This window comes from Phoenix dactylifera, chromosome 17 (assembly GCF_009389715.1).
Source record: "Phoenix dactylifera cultivar Barhee BC4 chromosome 17, palm_55x_up_171113_PBpolish2nd_filt_p, whole genome shotgun sequence".
Lineage (NCBI taxonomy): Eukaryota > Viridiplantae > Streptophyta > Magnoliopsida > Arecales > Arecaceae > Phoenix > Phoenix dactylifera.
The window spans coordinates 11,236,792-11,256,687 of NC_052408.1; the positions used below are offsets into that span (position 1 = coordinate 11,236,792).

At 44.3% G+C, this 19,896-nt stretch overlaps 2 protein-coding genes across 2 annotated transcripts; one reads left to right on the plus strand and one right to left on the minus strand.

Moving 5' to 3' along the window:
* The first annotated feature begins 443 nt into the window (after nt 1-443).
* LOC103718279 (MDIS1-interacting receptor like kinase 2-like) lies at nt 444-5,165 on the plus strand. The gene is made up of 2 exons (XM_008807019.3): nt 444-3,959; nt 4,597-5,165. Exons 1-2 carry the CDS (start codon nt 1,223-1,225, stop codon nt 4,947-4,949), a joined length of 3,090 nt encoding a protein of 1,029 aa, XP_008805241.3. The 5' UTR covers nt 444-1,222; the 3' UTR covers nt 4,950-5,165.
* A 6,408-nt stretch (nt 5,166-11,573) lies between these two features.
* On the minus strand, nt 11,574-15,906 carry LOC103718264 (phenylalanine ammonia-lyase). Its single transcript, XM_008806995.4, has 2 exons — nt 15,361-15,906; nt 11,574-13,575 (listed from the first exon to the last, which is right to left on the minus strand). Exons 1-2 carry the CDS (start codon nt 15,723-15,725, stop codon nt 11,826-11,828), a joined length of 2,115 nt encoding a protein of 704 aa, XP_008805217.1. The 5' UTR covers nt 15,726-15,906; the 3' UTR covers nt 11,574-11,825.
* Nucleotides 15,907-19,896: the final 3,990 nt, after the last annotated feature.

The window sequence follows — 19,896 nt, forward strand, 5'->3', positions numbered from 1 at the left end:
AAAAAAAAGCAGCAGCCAAGCTTTAAGCCTTTATGGGAATGAAGTACAGAAACCAGGCCCGTAAGGCCTCAAAACTTGCTCAATTGAGAGAGCTTGAAGGCCGCTCCTAACTTGCAGCACAGTAATAATGTGGCTTATTTTGTGGGAGCTTTCATAGGCTGATGGGAAGGTTCGAAATTTCGGATGGAATCTCATAGCATGTTAGTCTCCCATATCAGTTCCAAGTTTCAACAAAATAGACGCGCAAAACTTCAGACGAGGACCCAAGAAGATTCTTACTTGGTGGCTGTGGCTTTCAGCAAGCGGATGACGAGGAAGTGTTGGTGATTGCACGACTGGATTGTTTGGGATAAGGTCGGAGAATTTTCCAGCCAACCAATTATTCTATTGCATCACCGGTTGGATTTGTTTCTTATAAATGGATCTTATGGATGTCTGTGGGAAAGATGGTGGAAATCTTCCATACCTTTGTAGTTTTTTTGGAAGAAAATCTTCCACTACTCTGGGGTGGCCTTCGACCGAAATTTCCCTCCCTTCTTTTCAGTCCCTGTCGAGTACTCCGCTCGAAAGCCCCGCTCGGTTGCCACAACCGAGGCTGAGGGGATCGTGGAAGATCCTCCGCAAACCATCCGAAACACGGTTTCCCAAATACGTGTTAGCTGTGGCTTTTGTTGCTTTAGGGGTCAGCGCTATTCTTTTGCCAAGTCTACGGGGGATTAGGAATCCCATCATGCATCACATGAAGACACTTTATAAGAATGATGCTGCCTTGCAGTTTTACTGTGCATGAGACACGTTGGTGGTGCCATTCAGCAACATATGTTTGATAACTTTGATACGAATTCGGAGCCTAGGCATCATTGGAGATTGGCAGCGGTTTGCACAGAAACCCGGAAAACAGTTTTTGGGGTCCTTGTCATCCGGCATGGTGGAAGAAAGCTGGCTATGGATGTGGAAAATAATCCAAAGACCTTGACCGCGCACGGAAGCATCCATGGAAAGCAAGCCAAGGCCTTTCTTGACCGAGTCCAAATCAAACGTGCGGATATCATAGCTTTGGGCTTAGAATATTATCCATGGATATACCAGCATCGCAGCATCCAAATCCTTCGATTCTAGATCGATGTTCCATTTTAGGTTGCCTTGGGCTTAATCAATCCATGCATCCTTGAGCACTCCAACCGCAAGGCAGGACTTGCGGGACCAGCAGCACAAGGCTGGCATGGATAGAAAAGAGTTGCCATTTTCGCTTCTCTGTCTGGTTTCGCTGCTCTCTCCTATCTTCCTCCTCTCAGCATCCGACTCAGCAGCCGCACCAACCCCGCCACCGTCACTGCCACCAGGGCCTTCGCCGAATCAATCCGAAGCGGCAGCTCTCCTCAGATGGAAAAAAAGCCTTAAGAGACCATACCATAACCTCACCTATCTGAACACATGGATGCCACCATCGAGTGCTGATTCTTCTAGTCTTAGTTCCAGAAAAGTACCATTAAGCCCATGCAGTTGGGAGGGTTTAAGTTGCAACTCTGCTGGAAGTGTGACCAAGATAGACCTTCGCGGCATGGGACTGCGAGGAACACTTGATGAATTGAGCTTGCCATCCTTTCCGAGCCTCGCTCATCTTGATCTCGGCGGCAACTTCTTGGAGGGCGTACTTCCAAGCCTGAGCTTCTCCTCTCTCACAAGCCTTGTTTACCTCGACCTCGGTGGTAACAGCTTCTACGGCACACTGGATAACTTGAACTCCTTCTCTCCGGGCCTCGGTTATCTTGACGTCAGTCGCAATGGCCTGCATGGGAGCTTTCCTTCAAATATCAGCGAGACTCTTCCCCAGCTAACGTACCTTGATGTTTCTGGGAATCATCTTTCAGGTACGTTACCTCCCGAGATCGGCAACTGGACTAATCTCACTTCGCTTCGACTCAGCTCCAACAATTTTTTTGGAGGAATTCCTCCGGAGATCGGCAAGCTTGCAAGCCTTGAGTCCCTGTCCTTGCGTGATAACCAGCTGAATGGCTCGATCCCGGAAGAGATTGGAGGCCTCGTGAATCTGTCGGTGCTAGAACTGTCGAACAATTTGTTGTCCGGAGTCATCCCTCGTTCTATTGGCACTTTGGGCAACTTGGAAGTTCTGTTGCTCCATGGCAATTCAATCTCCGGTTCAATTCCTCAGGAGATTGGAGGCCTCGTGAATCTGTTCGTGCTACAACTGTCGAACAATCGGTTGTCCGGTTCGATTCCTCAGGAAATTGGAGGCCTCGTGAATCTGTCCATGCTACAACTGTCAAACAATTTGTTGTCCGGTTCAATTCCTCAGGAAATTGGACATTTAGGGAACCTGCGTATTCTACAACTCGACAGTAATTCCCTCAGTGGTTTCCTCCCAGAACCTGAAATAGGAAACCTGACAAGTCTTGTTCACCTTAATGCATCCCATAATTCTCTCTGGGGTAACATGCCAACATCGTTGAGTAACCTGAGCAGTCTTTACAATTTAAGCCTTGATGGGAACAGACTCAGCGGTCCAATCCCCCTAGAAATTGGGAGGCTGTTTAGTGTGCGTCTCCTAAGTCTGTCGCATAACTCTTTGATAGGTCCCCTTCCTTCCTCACTCGGTAACTTTTCTCAGCTGGAGAGTTTATACCTCGATGGAAATCAAATTTCCGGTCCAATCCCGCAAGAAATTGGAGAAATTCAACGTGTTTCCATTTTAGATCTGTCGAGTAACCGATTGACCGGTCCAATTCCTCGGTCTTTGAGTAAACTAGTCCTTCTCCAACGTCTTTGCCTCAATAGAAATAGACTTCATGGGTCGATCCCTCCGGAGCTAGGAGAGTTGAAGTCCCTTGTTATCCTCCAGTTATCCATGAACAATCTTAGCGGGCTCATACCACCACAGCTGGGGAACTACTCGCAACTGCGGACACTGGACCTCAGCAAGAATGATTTGAGTGGGGAGATACCTGAAAGCCTTCTGAACTCAAAAAACTTGTCGTGCTTGGACCTCTCCCGCAACAAGCTCACAGGTCTTGTCAACATTACTCCCGACGTCATGGACCACCTCAACGCCATCAACCTATCATACAACCATCTGAACGTAGCTCTTCCTTACGACGACGCATTCTCATGCGAGGATTTCATCGGGAACATAGGTTTTGAAGAAGGGTGTCGAGCACCTCCGGGAACTTCTAGAGAAGGGCAAAGTCAGGCAGAGAGGTCGAAAGCTGCGATCTTTGTTGTACTTCTTCTTTCGCTGTTGCTTCTGCTGTCCTTTCTGGCGATCCTTCTGGTTAAGTTCCCGAAAGATTCATCATCTCGTGGAGGAGTGGAAAGAAGGAGAGAGACACAGCTAGCGAGAAGGAACGAGGCAGATCGGTTTTCGATATGGAATTACGATGGGAGGCTTGTGTTCGAAGACATCATCGAAGCAACGGAGAACTTTGATGACATATACTGCATCGGGGTGGGAGGAAATGGAAGCGTCTATGAAGCAGAGCTGCCCACAGGCCAAGTGGTGGCTGTCAAGAAATTTCACTTATCCGAGAGCGGAGAGCTGCTTGACGAGGCAAGCTCCAGGAATGAGATACGGACTTTAACTAGAATTCGGCACCGCAACATTGTGAAGCTTTATGGGTTCTGTTTGCACGCTCGATGCCAGTTCCTGGTCTACGAGTACATGGAAAGGGGGAGTTTAGCCAGCCTCCTTGCAGATGATCGAACAGCTGTGGAATTTGATTGGGTTCGCAGGGTGAATGCAATAAAAGGCGTAGCAGATGCCTTATCTTACATGCACCACGATATTGCTCCGGCGATGGTACACAGAGACATTTCGAGTAAAAACATTCTGTTCGATTCGGAGTTCAAAGCATGCATCTCTGACTTTGGCACGGCAAGAATCTTGAAGCCGGATTCTTCAATTTGGACCGCACTTATGGGAACATGTGGATATATTGCTCCAGGTAATCGGTGTCTTTGGCAATATAGTTTTCGAAAGCCAGAACAAAGAATTTATAAAATACCAATCCTAGAAGAGTTTTTTTTTTTTTAACAAAAAAATTCTAAATATGTTGAAGCATAAATGCACTCGGATGCATTTACTTTAAAATCCTTTTTTTTACTGCTTTTCTGAAAGCCTACGTAAGGATTTAAGAGCATCCCTATGGGAGAAAACAGTGATTGAACCTTGGACAACTTTGTTCGTAGTACAAATTTCAATTTTTGTCTTTTTGATTTTTTTTTCCCCCTCCAGAGTCAGGGTCAGGTTCAGAGTACACTTTTACCGGTCTCTGTTTTTCTTCTGAGAACTAAAAAAACAGCAAGCCACCATATTAATCTTCTAGTGCATCAGACACTATATCAGAACGCATTTTCAATTCTAGTTTTGCTATCAAAAGGATCATACTGAACCTGAGGAAAGCCCGAAATCATTTACTGTTCATTTGTTGAGATGCATTCATTTTCTCGATAAAATTGACTGGTTCTCTTAGTTTAAGGAAAACACGAAAAGATTGCTATAGTGAATACACTAAGATTATTATGATTGGAAGTTTGATGAATGGAAGCACGAATTATGACTTGATTCTTCTTTTCCTTTAGACCTTGCTTACACAATGAAGGTGACGGAGAAATGTGACGTCTATAGCTTTGGGGTGGTGGCACTAGAAGTGATAATGGGAGCACATCCTGGAGGACTGATCTTGTCTTTGTTCACACGCATAGGCCGAAATACACTGCTAAAAGATGTGTTGGACCGACGTCTCCCAACGCCCATCGGTGAGGTGGAGAAGGAGATGGTCTCTGCAGCGATGCTAGCACTTGCATGTATACAAGCCGATCCAAAATCAAGGCCGACCATGAGGTGCGTATCTCAAGAGTTATCAGCATGCAGGCTATCTTTTCGAGAGCTTAATGCAGTGACCTTGGGCGAGCTCATGAATCTTAGATTGTAGTTTTCCAGATAACATGGTTGCAGGAAACTACATGTTTTTTATTTTTATTTTTTTTTATGGTAAAGAGAAGCAAGATGCCACCCTGGAGGAAACTACATAGAAATATGCAAACTAGTTCTCTAGTTAAACTGATAATAATAGTCAGAGGTATTGTAAATAATTGTTCTTCGGTGTAACAAACTGATGGCTTGATGTATCAGACAGCAACATGCAACACGGCGGTCATCCAAAGCACAATCTAAAAAGGTACGACTAGCTAGAAAGTGTTATTGGAATTTTTTGGCCTTGTAAAAGTATCCAAAATCTACCAAGTGCAAAGCTGAATTGAAACTAAACACAAGCCCATACAAATCCTTATATACTCCCTCCGTTTAAGCTCTAATATCCTCGCTAGGCTAGGTCTAAATCTATTTACATGTACCACAAATCCAATCACAAATATTACGATCCACTTGTGGCCAGTCCAAATGGATCCGTGTTGCGGTGTCTCTTATTCCATATAGGTTGTGGATCGGATCTACTCTGATATTATTTGTCACAACTCAGGATTTCACTCAAAAAGACTACTCGGAAGGTATTATTTAGATTACTTCGTCTAGTATGAATACCTAAAATTTATCCAGTGCACAGTCGATGTGGGACTAAACCTTTGGTTTGGTCCAGTCTCGCCTTGAGCCCCTGTAGGATTTTTCGATTAGTTACCTCGGCCTCTCTATTGGTTTGAGGGTGCGCTACCAAAGTCAACCGGTGGTCAATTCCGAGCTGGTGATTCAAGCGTTGTTCAACTGGTGCCCATTATCTATGATGATAATCCGAGAAAGTCTAAACCTGCAAATTATGGCTTACCAAACAAAGTCTCGAGCTTTCACCTCGGTAATCAGAACTACGAGTTTGACTTTCGTCCACTTGGTGAAGTAATTGACAGCTGCAAAGAGGAACTTGTGCTACCCAGTTGTCGCTGAAAAAGGTACGAGGATATCGATCCCCCACTGCACGAATGGAAAAGTGGCGTTGATCGGCGTCAATGACACCGTTGGTCGCCGTTGGATGTCTGTATGGTGTTGACATCTGTCACACTTATAGACGAAGTCGGTTGCATCCTTTTGTAGGGTCGGCCAGTAGTATCCTTGTCGCAAGGTCTTGTAGGCCAAAGATCTACCCCCTAGGTAAATGCCACACATTTCTTCATGTACCTCCCTAAGTGTGTAATCTGTCTTAGTCGGACAGAGGTATTTGAGGAGCAGCAATAAGAACAACCTCCGATATAACTCGTCATCGAGGAGGACGCAGTAGAAGGCTTGGCGCTTAATCCAGCGAGCTTAAACCCGATCCGTAGGCAGTCTCCCATCCTTCAAGAAGTCGACGAGAGCATCTATCCAAGTCGGCTTGACGGTGGTGTTCAGCACAACCTCGGGCTCGTTGATGCTCGGTGTCTCCAGTACTTCGAGATAGGTGGCTTTAGTCAGCTCAACAATCCCCGAGGTGGCTAATTTTGACAGCAGGTTGGCCCTTGCATTCATTATCTGTGAAATCTATTATATGTCAAAACTACAAAAGATTGAGGTGATATCCTTTACCTTTTGTATATATTTGATCATTGATAGTCCTAGAGCCTCGAATTCTCCTCGCACTTGGCCGACGACCGCTCTTGGCAGGCCCAAAGAATCGGGCAGATTGTGAGTCACTGAAGACCTTTAGTTGCTGAACCTTGAGCTCCTTGGAAAGGTTGAGCCTAGTGATGAGTGCTTCATATTCGACCTTATTATTTAAAGCCGAAAATTCAAACTGCAAAGCATACTCTATGATCACTCCATTTGGGTTGGTAGGTATAAGTCTTGCCCTACTACCCCCTAGGCTCGACGACCCATCTACGTGCAATATCCACAATTGCTTTGTGGTCTTTTTCTTCGGAGCTCGACAGGATCATCTCCGGATTTGCCTTAATGCCTTGATGCACCACCATGAACCCCAGAAATTTTTCCGAGGTGACTCTAAAGGTGTATTTTGTCGGATTGAGCTTCATTTGGTATGTTTTAGAGGTTGCGAAAGTTTTTTCTAGGTAGGTTATGTTCGGCTCTTCACGTGCATATCATCCACATTCACCTATATATTACAGCCGATATGTTTCTTGAAGATCTTATCGATGAGATGTTGGTAAATTGTCCCTACATTTTTTAAGTCAAAGAGCATTTACGTTATAGCAGTCGATGCTTTTGTCGTTAAGAAAGGTTGTTTTCTCCCCGCCTCCTCCGCAGCCTTTTTCCAAGGACCCCTTTCTCAAATGACAAGACTGGAAAATGACATGAGGCAGGGGATGAGCAGTAAACCCCTCGTATGACAGCAAGGAGGATGTCCAATAGGTTGGGAAAACCTGTGATCATCCCATAGGGCAGCTCCAGAACTGTGGTCCGATGTCCTTGAGGTTGTTTTAGGATTTTTTTTTTGGGGCGCACAGTCAATAAGCAATTCCATCAATATGCACAGGACAATAGAGAACTCATTATCATAAAGAAAAATCCATTAGTTTTTTTTTCCTGAATGAAAAGGGAGGCCGAAGCCACCCTACTTTATTAATGTTTAAGAGAAAGAAGGATGTGAGGGGAACTACTGAAGGAGCTCGGCTTTATGGAAGAGTTGTGCTCAGAACAAGAAATTACTTGGTTTTGGCTGACAACCCAAACTTAGTGAAGCTTTAGCATTCAGATCAACGAAGTACGGACTCAGTGTCATCCAAGTTTCAGCCTTCACAGTGGCTGAATTTGCTATCTTCTCCTACCACTCGTGGTGGAGAATGACCTTGCTCTGTTGATGTTCCAAGGTGTGATGCAGTATAGGTATCTAAGGCACAAAAGCAGAGTGCCAACAAGGGAATTGTAACTGAACACCTTGAGGAAGAAGACGTGCCCGTCGTCATATTGTTGTCAAACATGGCTGCAGTAATTTATACAAGGAAGAGAGCTTGGTGGAAACAATTCCATGTAAGCTTAGCCTTTCACTTATATAAATGCTTAAGGTTATTGGGTTAATTGTGACGATCCCTTCTGTTGGATCTTGGGAGTTATCTTTGATAAGGAGAAACTCCACTAGTATTTATAGGGTCTTGGTCCCCCTCCTAGACTGATCGATCATTTTTTTCTCTTCTATCAAGTGGGATATCCCTTCTGTCCATACCGAGAGAAAGATCAAGTTTTAGAGAGCGGAAACCAATACCCAACACAATGGAATCATCTTCTATGGGTAATTATTCTCTTTCCTGAATTTTGGTAGGGATTTGGCAAATCTATTTCACAAGGAATTTTACTTACATTGGTATCAGAGCCTAGCATTTTTCCTCGGCCTCTTCTACTGTCGAACATGGAAAACGTAATTCCCTGTGAACAGTGAAATCACGATTTCCAAATCGCAATTTCACTGATCACTTGAACAGTGAGAATCGGAACAGGGTGAACAGTGGAAATTGTGATTTCACTATTCACCCTTCTTCCTCCTTCCTTTCGGAAGTTTTTTCATTGGGTTAAAAAAAACAGAAGCGCCGTTGGCAGCCGAGATCGCGTCGCGCGCAATGCCCACCGCGCAATTCGACCACAGCCGGCACCGGTCGCATGCGCAACGCGACCACGGCTGGCACCGGCTGCTCGGCTGCTCTTCACGGTAGCCTAGATGTGTTTTGCTCCCATCTAGGCTGTTCGTGAAGCAGTTTAGGCCGGCGGAGGGAGTTTGCCGGGCGCCGGCAGCGACAAGTTCTGGCTGCTTGTTGTTCCTGCACGGCGATCGGCGGTGGAGGGAAGCCGATATGGTGTGGGCGTGGTAACAGTCGCGATCGCCGGCCATCTCGGTCAGATCGTGGACCGTTTTCAACGGTTTCCATCGCGTTTGAGATGTTTTTCAAATCGGTTATTATTAATGGTCCTGTTATTATTAATGGTTCTAACTGTTTCGTTGAGAGGAGATAGGTCATCTCCTCTGCAATGGACATGTAAAGCCCATTGATAAGTGCTAAATAATACATAAATTAATATCTTATTCATAGCACTTATCATTATTTTAATTCACATATTTTGTAAGTTTAACTAAAAAAATTGTGTTACCTTCATTATTGCACTTTAATAAATTATTAAAAATAATTCGAGTTTGATTTGATTATTTATTGGTTGAGCTGTATGTATGCAGGTCAAGTCAAACCCAATTAAATGATGTTTGAACCCACACTGCATTCCATCAAATTCTTTTCTTCTCCTTCACACGTTCATCAAGTTCCCTACGTTCGTGTCTCAGTCCACAACCCTTGTTCCACGTGCATAGCTCTATCCTAGCTCCCATGCATCCACCGTCAACCGGAATTTCATCTTATCTTATCCTCCCCTCGTTCCATGACATTTCTTCTCTCCCATGTCCAAAGAACAGGTTCATCTTAATCCCCTGTTCCCAACCGTATCCACTGTTCTCAACGTCTCCCTCAACTTCTCTTCATCTCCACCGCGTTGATGCAACATCATCCCATTCTTCCGGATTACTTCACACCTCTTCTCCGCGATTTGGCTTCATCTTCCCGAGTTCCACGGCATCCAAACCGGATCCCCAACTTCTCTCCCCTGTTTCACGTTCATCCTCTTCTTCAGATCAAGCCAGTGAACCCAAATCCCATTCATTCCGAGCGTCCCATCTCCTCCCGAGTATCCTGCGATCCATCCTCATCCCGTGGTCAGCCGGATGAAAGTTCCGAGCATCTTCTATCAGCCTATCCACAAATAAGAAGCCGGTTGCCCAGCCGTTAACTCTTCTCAGCTCACACGTCTTCCCCGTGTGCATCCCATCTCCCAGCATCCTTATCTCATCCACAAACGGAATCCCCTGTTTCGAATCACATCCATCAGGATTTCCCACGTCCCAGTCATCTTCCAGACTGATTCCATGATTCAAACTTCCATAGCCTTTATCCCGTATCCACCGTTCACAGCCCCCAGTTCACCAGTCTCCCACATCCGGATGTCTTCTTCCGAATCCAAACAAAGTCTTCCTTCCAGCTCCCAGCTCCCAGCTCATTCTATGCTTCGGTCATTCAAGATCAGCCTTCATTACCGTTTAGCATCCCACGAACAAAACCAATCCATCCTCTAATCCATTGGGATTATACATTAGGACCAATGATAGACATAAAGATATGTCTGTCGTGAGAGTGAATTAAACATGACTCGTTCACTCATTAAGTATCCCAAATAAAGTTACTTGATGATTTTGCTTTGATGGCACTTGTTGTTACGGAAGGAAGTGTGTGGCTCTTAAAAGGATAGCACAGGACCGCCTGACCCTTACCATTGAACTTTTTCATTCAAGTTAAAGGGACCTAGAGTATGGTGAAAGGACTATAAAGTTGTTTTATTTATAAAAAAAAATTTGCCGGCATTTAAAGTTTTTCCTCTGATTATTCAATCACTTGACCACATATAGATAAATTTAAAGTATATATATTTTATACTTTATATATATATATTCTTTTGAAATTTTGTGGTCAACATGGTCCAAGTGGGAGATTGTAAGCTTATAAGCTTCTGGATGTGGCCCAAGTGACCACGTAGCTATTCACTTAAGTGTAACCCACTTCGGATGGGCCTAAGTGATTGATTATTGGGCCTTTCATTTATATAAATGCTTAAGGTTATTGGGTTAATTGTGACGATCCCATCCGTTGGATCTTGGGAGTTATCTTTGATGGGGAGAAACTCCACTAGTATTTATAGGGTCTTGGTCCCCCTTCCAGACTGATCGATCATTTTTTTCTCTTCTATCAAGTGGGATATCCCTTCTGTCCATACCGAGAAAAAGATCAAGTCTCGGGGAGCGGAAACCAATACCCAACACAATGGAATCAAATTCTATGGGTAATTATTCTCTTTCCTGAATTTTGGTAGGGATTTGGCAAATCTATTTCACAGGGAATTTTACTTACATTCCATGACTATCCAATGAGCTGGCTGAATAAAGAACGGCCCACAAGCTGAAGGAGTGCAGAGCTTTATGGACGATTGGAGCTGAGACGGCCTATTTTTCCAACAAGATAACTTGAATTCCTCACTCGCCATATGTGCCATATGATAGACATAGACAATTGATCCCATCCTTTTCTCATATTCTCATGGAATTTTTTATGCCTCTGCGAGGTCCAAAGGGCATTTAGGTTGGGGGGGCGGCTAATAACATTAAGATGGGAGGCAGTCGGTAGCCTATATTGCTTGGATGAAAGAGCATCTGACGAAGAGATGAGCAGCAGTCTCGATTCGGGTACCATACAAAGGGCATCCGGAGCTTACTCTCCGTCCTTTTCTTGCAAGGATTTTATCAGTGTGCAGCTTGTTCTGGCACTTGAGCCTTGCCAAGAATCCATTAGTACGTTTCTATTCTTCTTCCACTTCCCTTTCTCATGATCAAGCTCTGCACTTGTACTTCCATATATCTGTTAATGGCTTATACGCTTTTTGGAAAGAAAGATGACTCAGAAATCTGGTGAATAACTACTCATAAGCAGTTAATCTTTAAAACATATAATAACAAGAAGTAGAGACCCGTTGCCCCTTTTCCTCGAAAAAAAAAAAAAAACTAATAAGCAGCTTGTTTTGAGAGAGAGAGAAACCAGAAGCATGCTTTTGTATATGCATATGCCACACCATGTTTGCTTTAAATGAAATGCGACGCATACATAAGACAAAGGACAATGGTGAAGAAAAGTTTAGAAGAAAGAAATACCAAGACATTCAACCTTGAACTCACACTTTCCCTGCTAGAACGTTGCAGGGTCCTTACATCCAGATATCAAAGCAAGAAACAAATGAGATAAGACGTATCAAGAAGCAGCAGAGAAGCATGCCTTCGCAAGCGATCCTAACAAATAGGAAGGGGAGCACCATTCCAATCCTTCAAGCAGTCCAGCAGAGGGTCGATCACCTTGCCCTCGCATATACCATTGAACACCTTGCCGAACTCCTCACCAGGCGACCGGACTTTCTCGCCTGTAAGGAACCCTGTGTTGAGCTCCTCCCTCACAAACCTGTACAGAGGATAAGACCTGCACTCCTTGATCCTGTTCGCAATGGCCGAGTTCCCATTCTCAAAAGCAACCCTCACACCCTCCACTTCTTTTGGCAAGAGAGTCTTCAACTCCTCCTCGAAAACAGAGATCTTTTGGAAGATGGAAGAGCTGGGATCCTTCTCCTTCTCCCCATTGTTGAGGGCATGCTCGACAAGGACCTGCCTTAGCTTCTGCATCAAAGGATATGTAGAGCTGCAGGGATCGTCGATGTAGGAGAAGACGTACTCGCCATCGATGACCTTGATCAAGTCCTTCTCGCAGAACCTCGAGGGGTGAAGCTCCCCATTCGCTCCCATGGTCAATACTCTCTTGGCCGCTTGGGTCACCGTGTTCTTGACGGTGTTCTTCAAGTTCTCCTCCAAATGCCTCAAATCGATGGCTTGGCAGAGCGCAACCAAGTAGGTGGAAGACATGAGCTTCAGGGTCTCCACAGCCTCTGCAGTCTTCCTAGCCGAGATCAATCCCAAGGAGTTGACGTCTTGGTTGTGCTGCTCGGCGCTTTGGACGTGGTTGGTGACCGGGTTCCCGAGGAATTGGATCTCCGAGCAGTAGGCAGCCATCGCTATCTCGGCACCTTTGAATCCATAGTCCAAGCTCGGGTTCCGTCCACCAGAGAGATTTGAAGGCAGCCCATTGTTGTAGAAGTCGTTCACGAGCTCGGAGAACTGCGCAAACATGAGCTTCCCGATGGCAGCGATGGCCAGCCTGGTGTTATCCATGGAAACGCCAATGGGTGTCCCCTGGAAGTTGCCACCGTGGAGAGCCTTGCTCCTCGAGACATCGATCAGTGGGTTGTCGTTCACCGAATTGATCTCCCTCTCGATCGACTTGGTCGACATCCTGATCACCTCAATCTGAGGGCCCAGCCACTGGGGGGAGGTGCGGAGGGCGTAGCGGTCTTGCTTCGGCTTCTGGAGGGGGTCGAGCTCGTGGAGCTTCTTGGCCATCTTCATGTAGGAGCTGCCCTCCAGTATGTACTCCATGATGGCCGCAGCCTCGATTTGGCCGGGGTGGTGCTTCAGTTTGTGAGTGAGGTGGTCGGTGAACTCGGGCTTCCCCTGCATGACCTCGCAAAAGATGGCCGAGAGAACTTCCGAGAGGACGGCGAGGATGTTGGCCTCGAAAAGGACCATCGAGGCCAGGCCGGACCCGACGGCGGTGCCGTTCACGAGCGCGAGGCCCTCCTTGGGCTGCAAGTCGAAGAAACCACCGGTGATCCCGGCAAGCTTGAAGGCCTCCGAAGCATCGATGGCGGTGCCATCGTGGGTGGTGGCCTTGGAATTTGGGCGACCGGTGAGGAGGCCGGCGATGTAGGACAGCGGAACGAGATCACCGGAGGCGGTGATGGTGCCCCTGAGCGGCAGGCATGGGGTGATGTTGCTGTTGAGGAGGCTGGTTATGGCTTCCAGCATCTCGAACCTGATACCCGAGTAGCCTTGAAGCAGGGTGTTGATCCTCACCACCATGGCTGCCCTCGTCGCCGAAACTGGCAATGTGTGTCCTGATTCCACGCCTCCGCCGAAAATTCCGGCGTTGAGGAATCTGCAGCATTAAGAGAATTTTATTGCGAGTTAGTCGCAGATGAAAAAAATATAGTTGCTTATACAATTTTGCAACCCCGATATATTTATATTATATAATATCTTTATTTTTTTTCTTAAAAATGTAGAGCGAAAAATTGATATCCTTAAATATAGCATCATAAATTTCAGAGTCTAAAAAAATATAAGGGATATAAATAAATTTATTTTATTATATAAGCATAAATTTTTAGAACAAGTGATGATTTTAACATGAAGCAATGGATGTCGACCATGATTTTATTTCCGTCATTAGTGTCAGTGACGTAGTCCAGTGTTGCTTCTCCTTCAGAAAAGACGATATCTATAGCCTATAGGATCGTGCACAAAAAGCAGGCAAAGTTGAAACGTATCCAATATTTGGAGTAGTCCAAGATTTCTATAATTTTTCTTTCTTTTTGGTTTTTTTTTGGAGAAGATTTCTACTATGTCTAAAAGACGGCACTGACCATCTATCGTGCCACTATAAATAGGCCCATCCCTATCACAATTGACCATTCCATATTACAGTAAATCCTTTTTCTTAATAACTAACGCCAGAAAAATTCAGTAGCCTGCCCGATAATCCAAATCTAATGTTTCTTTGATTTCTTTATGAAAGTTCGTTGCAATATGGTCCACCCATTTCCTCACTTCTAGGGTATGCTAGAGTCTCATCAACTAGGCTTTCCATGCGAGATGTCCTACAAACTCGGTTTTGGGTCCGCCGTCCACGTAACCCTATAAAAATCTTACTCGGCCTGCTAGCTTAATTTTATTTCGTCACTTATCGCCCGCAACAAAAGTCATATTTGGCTGTAATCCATGATAAATACGGTGAAACATCGAGATATCTTATTAGAGATATGTTATGCAAAAAGATAGGTGCAACAAATTGCAAGAATTTGGAAGGGACTGGCTGCTGAAAAGTTTTGAAATAAAAAAAATTGGTAAATCAGTTTTATTACATCAACCTAATATAAATATATCCGTAAAAATTTAAAAAAAATAAAATATGTAAAAATTCAGTAGCAAATATTCCAGTCCATAACGAAAACGTGAAGAAGAGAAAAACTCGCAGGATTAGATTCGGAGAGAGGCGGATGTCTGCGGTGCACCAATCCAAAAGCCTCCCAAGGAAGCATTCCGGTCCAGAGCACCTTTCCCAGGTTAGGTGGGGTTGGTGGGAGATGCTAGTGGCCGATATCCTAATCCGACCTCTGGCACCTGCCGCTTCCCATGGGCGTAGATTGGGTTCCAAATAGGCCCTTATGTAAAAGGTCATCTTTACCTTTGTATTAATAATAATAAAAAACAATAATTAGAGAGAAACAATCCCCTCCCACCTATCAAGTACCAAGGTAAATTATAATCTCACACCACAAAACCAAATTAACCAAAATCCATGGAAGATAGGGAGCTCCAACCACCTTGAAAGTCACGTCTAATGAAACCCACAGGCCTCATGCAATCATTGAAAGCTCACAGGCGCGATAGCCTCCCCGGCGACTTCCACCAATCCCCTGATCCCTTTGGTACGATTAAAAAAAAAAAAAAAAAAAAGGCAAGGCTAGTGACTTGGATTGCAGAACAGTGTTGTCGAATCTAGATGATCATCAATATTCCTACCAAGTTTTAAGCTGTTTCTTTTTTTTTTTTTTTTTTTTTGAGGTATGGAAGAGAGCAAAATTTCTCTTGACAATTGTTGGAAACCAAAGCAACAGAGAGAGAGAGAGAGAGAGAGAGAAAGAAAGAGAGGTTGGGACACCTGATGAGCTCCTTCTGAAGGGCACCTCCTTGCTTGGTCCTCCTGTGAGAGGTTGCGCCGAAGCCAGTGGTGACCCCATAGCTATCGGTGCCCTTGTTCATGCTCTCCATCACCCAGTCGCTGCTGGCCTTCACGCCGTCCCTGGCGGCTTCCGAGAGCTCGACCGTCACGGGCGACTCGCTCGTCGCCACGGCGGCCACTTGAGAGATCTTCAGCGTGGCGCCTTCCAGCCTGACCAGAGGCTTCCTGTACTCCTCCACCATGTGCTTGACCTCATCGAGGTGGCTCCCGGTCAAGGTCTCGGCGGCCTTGGCCCAATGCAAAGGGTCTGATAGGCACAAGCTCTTGGCACCGCTGTTCTCCATGACACAAATAAGAATAGCAGCAGCAGCAGCAACTTCAACTTGCTAGGGATTTGAGGGGGGAAAAACTCTAGTTTTATGAAGAAAAGTAGAAGAGAGGGGAAGCTAAAGCAGGCCGATCGATTAATGTGGAACGGTGTATTAGTGCGGAGCCAGAGAGGATGTTTCGAGCTCCTGAGTCGTGGTTGGTCATTTGGGTGGGCTTAAATAGAGGGGCTTGGAGTCGGGAGGTTGGGAGAGACGGGAGGGGTTGTTGAGGAGGGATCAGGGCCATCGACCAAGGGTGGTGGAATTGGACGGCGGATTCCGCCGACACGGAGGTTGCCCGTGGTGGGTGGGCATGCAGAGAGCACGCCAGCCAACCCCGCGGGCTCTTACTCGTCAAAGGAGAAGGGGGTTGGTGAGAAGGGACATGTAAGCATGCCGTCACCTTGGTTCCTGCTCCACTTGGAGTTTTTTTTTTTTTTTTTTCACTTGATTATTTATTGGCGATGCTCTTTCTCCCGCTTTTTATTCCTAAAGTAATAAAAATATCAAACCTTTTTTTTTTTTTCCAAGAATATCTTTTCCCTCCTCCTCCATGCCACGACGAAATATAGTCCAACTTTTGGCATTAGAGGTAGATACAATTTGACAAAACCACAATAACCCAACCTAACCTGACCTTGTTTGTATTGGGTCCGAATCGAAAGCTTTTTAGTTCAGATGTGCCTTAAAGCTTTCACCTGATTTGGTTTATGATGGGGTAGATTTCTATATGGATCAAAATAATTTAGATTCGATGGAGTAATGATCATGGATTAGATTTTTTTTATCTTTTTCTTAAGACTTGTTGTTTTAATTCTTTCAAAAAAATGAACCAATAAAAAATGCAAATATTGGATTTAATAGCACATATCTATTAAAGATTGGGTCTCACAAAATCAATTAGGTTATGGTCAAAAGATGACCCAAAATAATACATGGGCTATATGCGTCAAAAAGTCTTGACCTGACATTAGGTCAGGCTAGAAGGTCTGCATGTTGTTATCCTTACTAATAAGGATCAAATTCAAAATTCAAATGTAATCAACAGATGTACATTCATACTATATAAAGCCGAGTCTCTCTACTAAGTTGGTAAGAGAGTTTACTATATCTTCTTTATCTTTTTGGATTCGGATTTGGATTCAATTAAGACATTCTTGGTCAAGGCACAATCTCATTTCTTGGAGCTCTAAGAAACAGCCCATCGTTGCTCGTTCAAGCATAGAGGCTGAATATCGTGTCATAGCTCATGCTACTGCAGAATCTATTTGGCTCCAATCTTTGCTTTGCGAACTTGGAATTTTTCTCCCCACTCGATCTCTCTTATGGTGCGACAACATAGGGGCAACGTAACTCACCGCAAATCCGGTCTTCCATGCTCGCACCAAGCATGCAGAAATCGATTATCACTTTGTTAGAGAGAAAGTTCAGCAGAAATCTTTGGAAGTTCGTTTTATCTTCGGTAAAGACCAACTAGCCAATGGTCTCGCCAAACCATTGGTCTCAACTCGTTTTGCTCATCTCTGCATCAAACTCAACGTGATCTCCTCCCCATTGATCTTACCAGGGCGTAATAAGGATCAACTTCAAAATTCAAAATTCTCCAGATTTGGATTCAATTAAGGCATCCTCGGTCAAGGCACAATCTCCTCCATAAGGATTAAATTCAAAATTCAAAATCCTCCAAATTCAAAATTCAAATGTAATCAACAGATGTACATTCAGACTATATAAAGCCGAGTATCTCTACTAAGTTGGTACGAGAGTTTACAATATCTTTTTTATCTTTTTACTTATTCTGTTTCGAATCTGACTCAACCCAATCTATTGCCACTCTATGTGGCAATAAAGAATCCAGCACTCAACGGGGGCCCTTTCTTGAGCATGCATTGGCACATTAATGAGCATCCTCTACTGTTTGTTAGTTAAATACTAAGCACCCTGGTGGAATCTTATGGACGTCACATTCTAGTATTTTTGTTCAATTTAGAGATACATTATTTTTTGATTCTACGGAATGTATTTTTATTAAGTGATAATGAGCCATCCGATTTTTTTTTTAAAAAAACTCTATAAGCACTATTTCCCTGTTTATTTACTTAATGAGATGTCTAACTCCTAATTAAATATTTGGTGGTCAAAAATGATATAGACTTCCTCAACAACCAACATGCTATCAAATCTAATCTTCACTTGCCAGTTGTGTACCGGTAAGCTTAATATGCTATTTGTTAATTTGAAAGGAATTTTTTATCTTCTATTTTGAGTCATAGGCCAAAAATGTTTGCCAAAAAAGAAAAAAAATCAATTTATCATGAGTGCTTGCCTTAATTATCTTCTTCTAACAATGATGCATGGTTTAAGCACGCCTAACTTCCATTACAAGAATTGCGAGGCCAACATGCTGCGTCAAATGAAATTATGAATTTTTCTTTTTCACGTAATGTGATCCACCAGAAAGCCATTTATTGTGAGAATAAGGGTTCTAAACTTAGTCCCACATCGACTATATAGCGGAGAGGTCTGTTCTTTAAATGGAAGAGGACAACTCTTTTTTCTTTAGAGGGCCCTTTTAATAAGAGCAAAGCCGTGAGGAGAATATTATGCACACGACATGCGTCATGCGATACGTACGCACTTCTCCAAAGCGAACAATACCTCTGAGGAGAAGCAGTCGCATCCGTGAAACCGATGGAGACGAGGTCGGAGGGCGACAGATCCTCTCGTAGTGTTGGACGCGCGAGCCGGAGGCCGACCTCACCTTGACCTCATCAATGGTGAGGTCGAAAGGTGGAAAATCCCTCCAGCCCCACCTCATTTTGACCTCAACAAGTATAACATTTTATTCATTTTTTTCATAAAATAAACCATTTTGCGGTTGCCGCTGCTGCTGTCCCCGTTGAAAGCCTTGCAGGTGGCTGAATAAGAGTCTCGGAAGTTGGTTTGGAATTCGAATTCTATATTGAAACTCGGTATGGTGCATTATGATAAAATAATAGGACTCACATTTTTTTTTTTATCTTTAAAAATAATTAGTTCGAAAAAGAAAAAAAATAATTATTTTCGGAGGGAAATTGATGCACCGCAACTGTATCAATGACATCAGCCCGGTGAATTTGCACGGCACCAACCCCTCCACCTCGACTCCCGATCGCCCCTTGGTTCTTCGGCCCGTGAGTTTGCTCTACCATGGCGGTTGGGCATCGGTCCAGAGCCGGCGCTTGACGCGGACCAGCTAGTATTTGGATTTCATTAACCAACTTCTCGTACACCCGTGCACGTACCCGTCTCATTTTAAGCGCTGCATGTCCATGCGTACACATAGGACTCTCCGCTTAATAGATGGACCACGTGTGGTGGACCAGTCCAATAGTCACTCGCCACATTACCGTGTGTTTAAGGGTTCGGACTGACCCACCATGCAATAATCTCCCCACAGGACTAACGAGAGCTTCGACGGGACCCGATTCTGTGACCGTTCTGGGTGGGACCTGGCTACCGTGTAACAGCTAGCACCAGAGTTCGGTCACGGGCGCGTGGGTGCATGAGTATGAGTATGACCCATGCGGGAGGGATGATGTATTATTAAATTATTATCTTAGGGGCTGTCGGTGGCGGCGGGGAACCAACCAACCCAATCCGTGTGAGTTGCGGGGCGCCCTCAGCGTCCCTCACACACTTGATGGCACTTCGATTTTTTTTATTTATTTATTTTGTTGCCTTAATTTAGTTCTTATTTCTTTATCATACTTTTTATATGTAACTACTAACATATGATTCTTAAAGCTTAACTCGTAAGGGGCATCTAGAAAGGAAATATCTGGTTTCTCCATAACATACTTAGGGGACAACTAATATGCTATCGATTTGTTCAGCAATTCAGGACATGATACCAACTGGGTTCACAAGTGTGCTGGTGAAAGATATAAATCACAGAGGGTATCCTTTAAATTTGATCCTATTTTACATATCCCTAATATCACTCTTAATCATTTAGTAGACATCAAAGATCATGCTTCGAATCTTATCTAAACTAACAATTTTTAACATCTTTTCCTCGAATAAACATTTTCGAGTCATTTCATGACAAGCGTGTTCTTCCTTCTTAACTATTTTTTATTACTTCAATTTTCTTTCCCAAATATCA

Excerpts from the sequence above, each read along its gene's own strand:
- LOC103718279 (XM_008807019.3), top strand. The coding sequence starts at position 1,223 with ATGGATAGAAAAGAGTTGCCATTTTCGCTTCTCTGTCTGGTTTCGCTG. Across the intron at positions 3,960-4,596 it reads ATGTGGATATATTGCTCCAG|ACCTTGCTTACACAATGAAG; the intron begins GTAATCGGTGTC and ends CTTTTCCTTTAG.
- LOC103718264 (XM_008806995.4), bottom strand. The coding sequence starts at position 15,725 with ATGGAGAACAGCGGTGCCAAGAGCTTGTGCCTATCAGACCCTTTGCAT. Across the intron at positions 13,576-15,360 it reads CTTCAGAAGGAGCTCATCAG|ATTCCTCAACGCCGGAATTT; the intron begins GTGTCCCAACCT and ends TTAATGCTGCAG.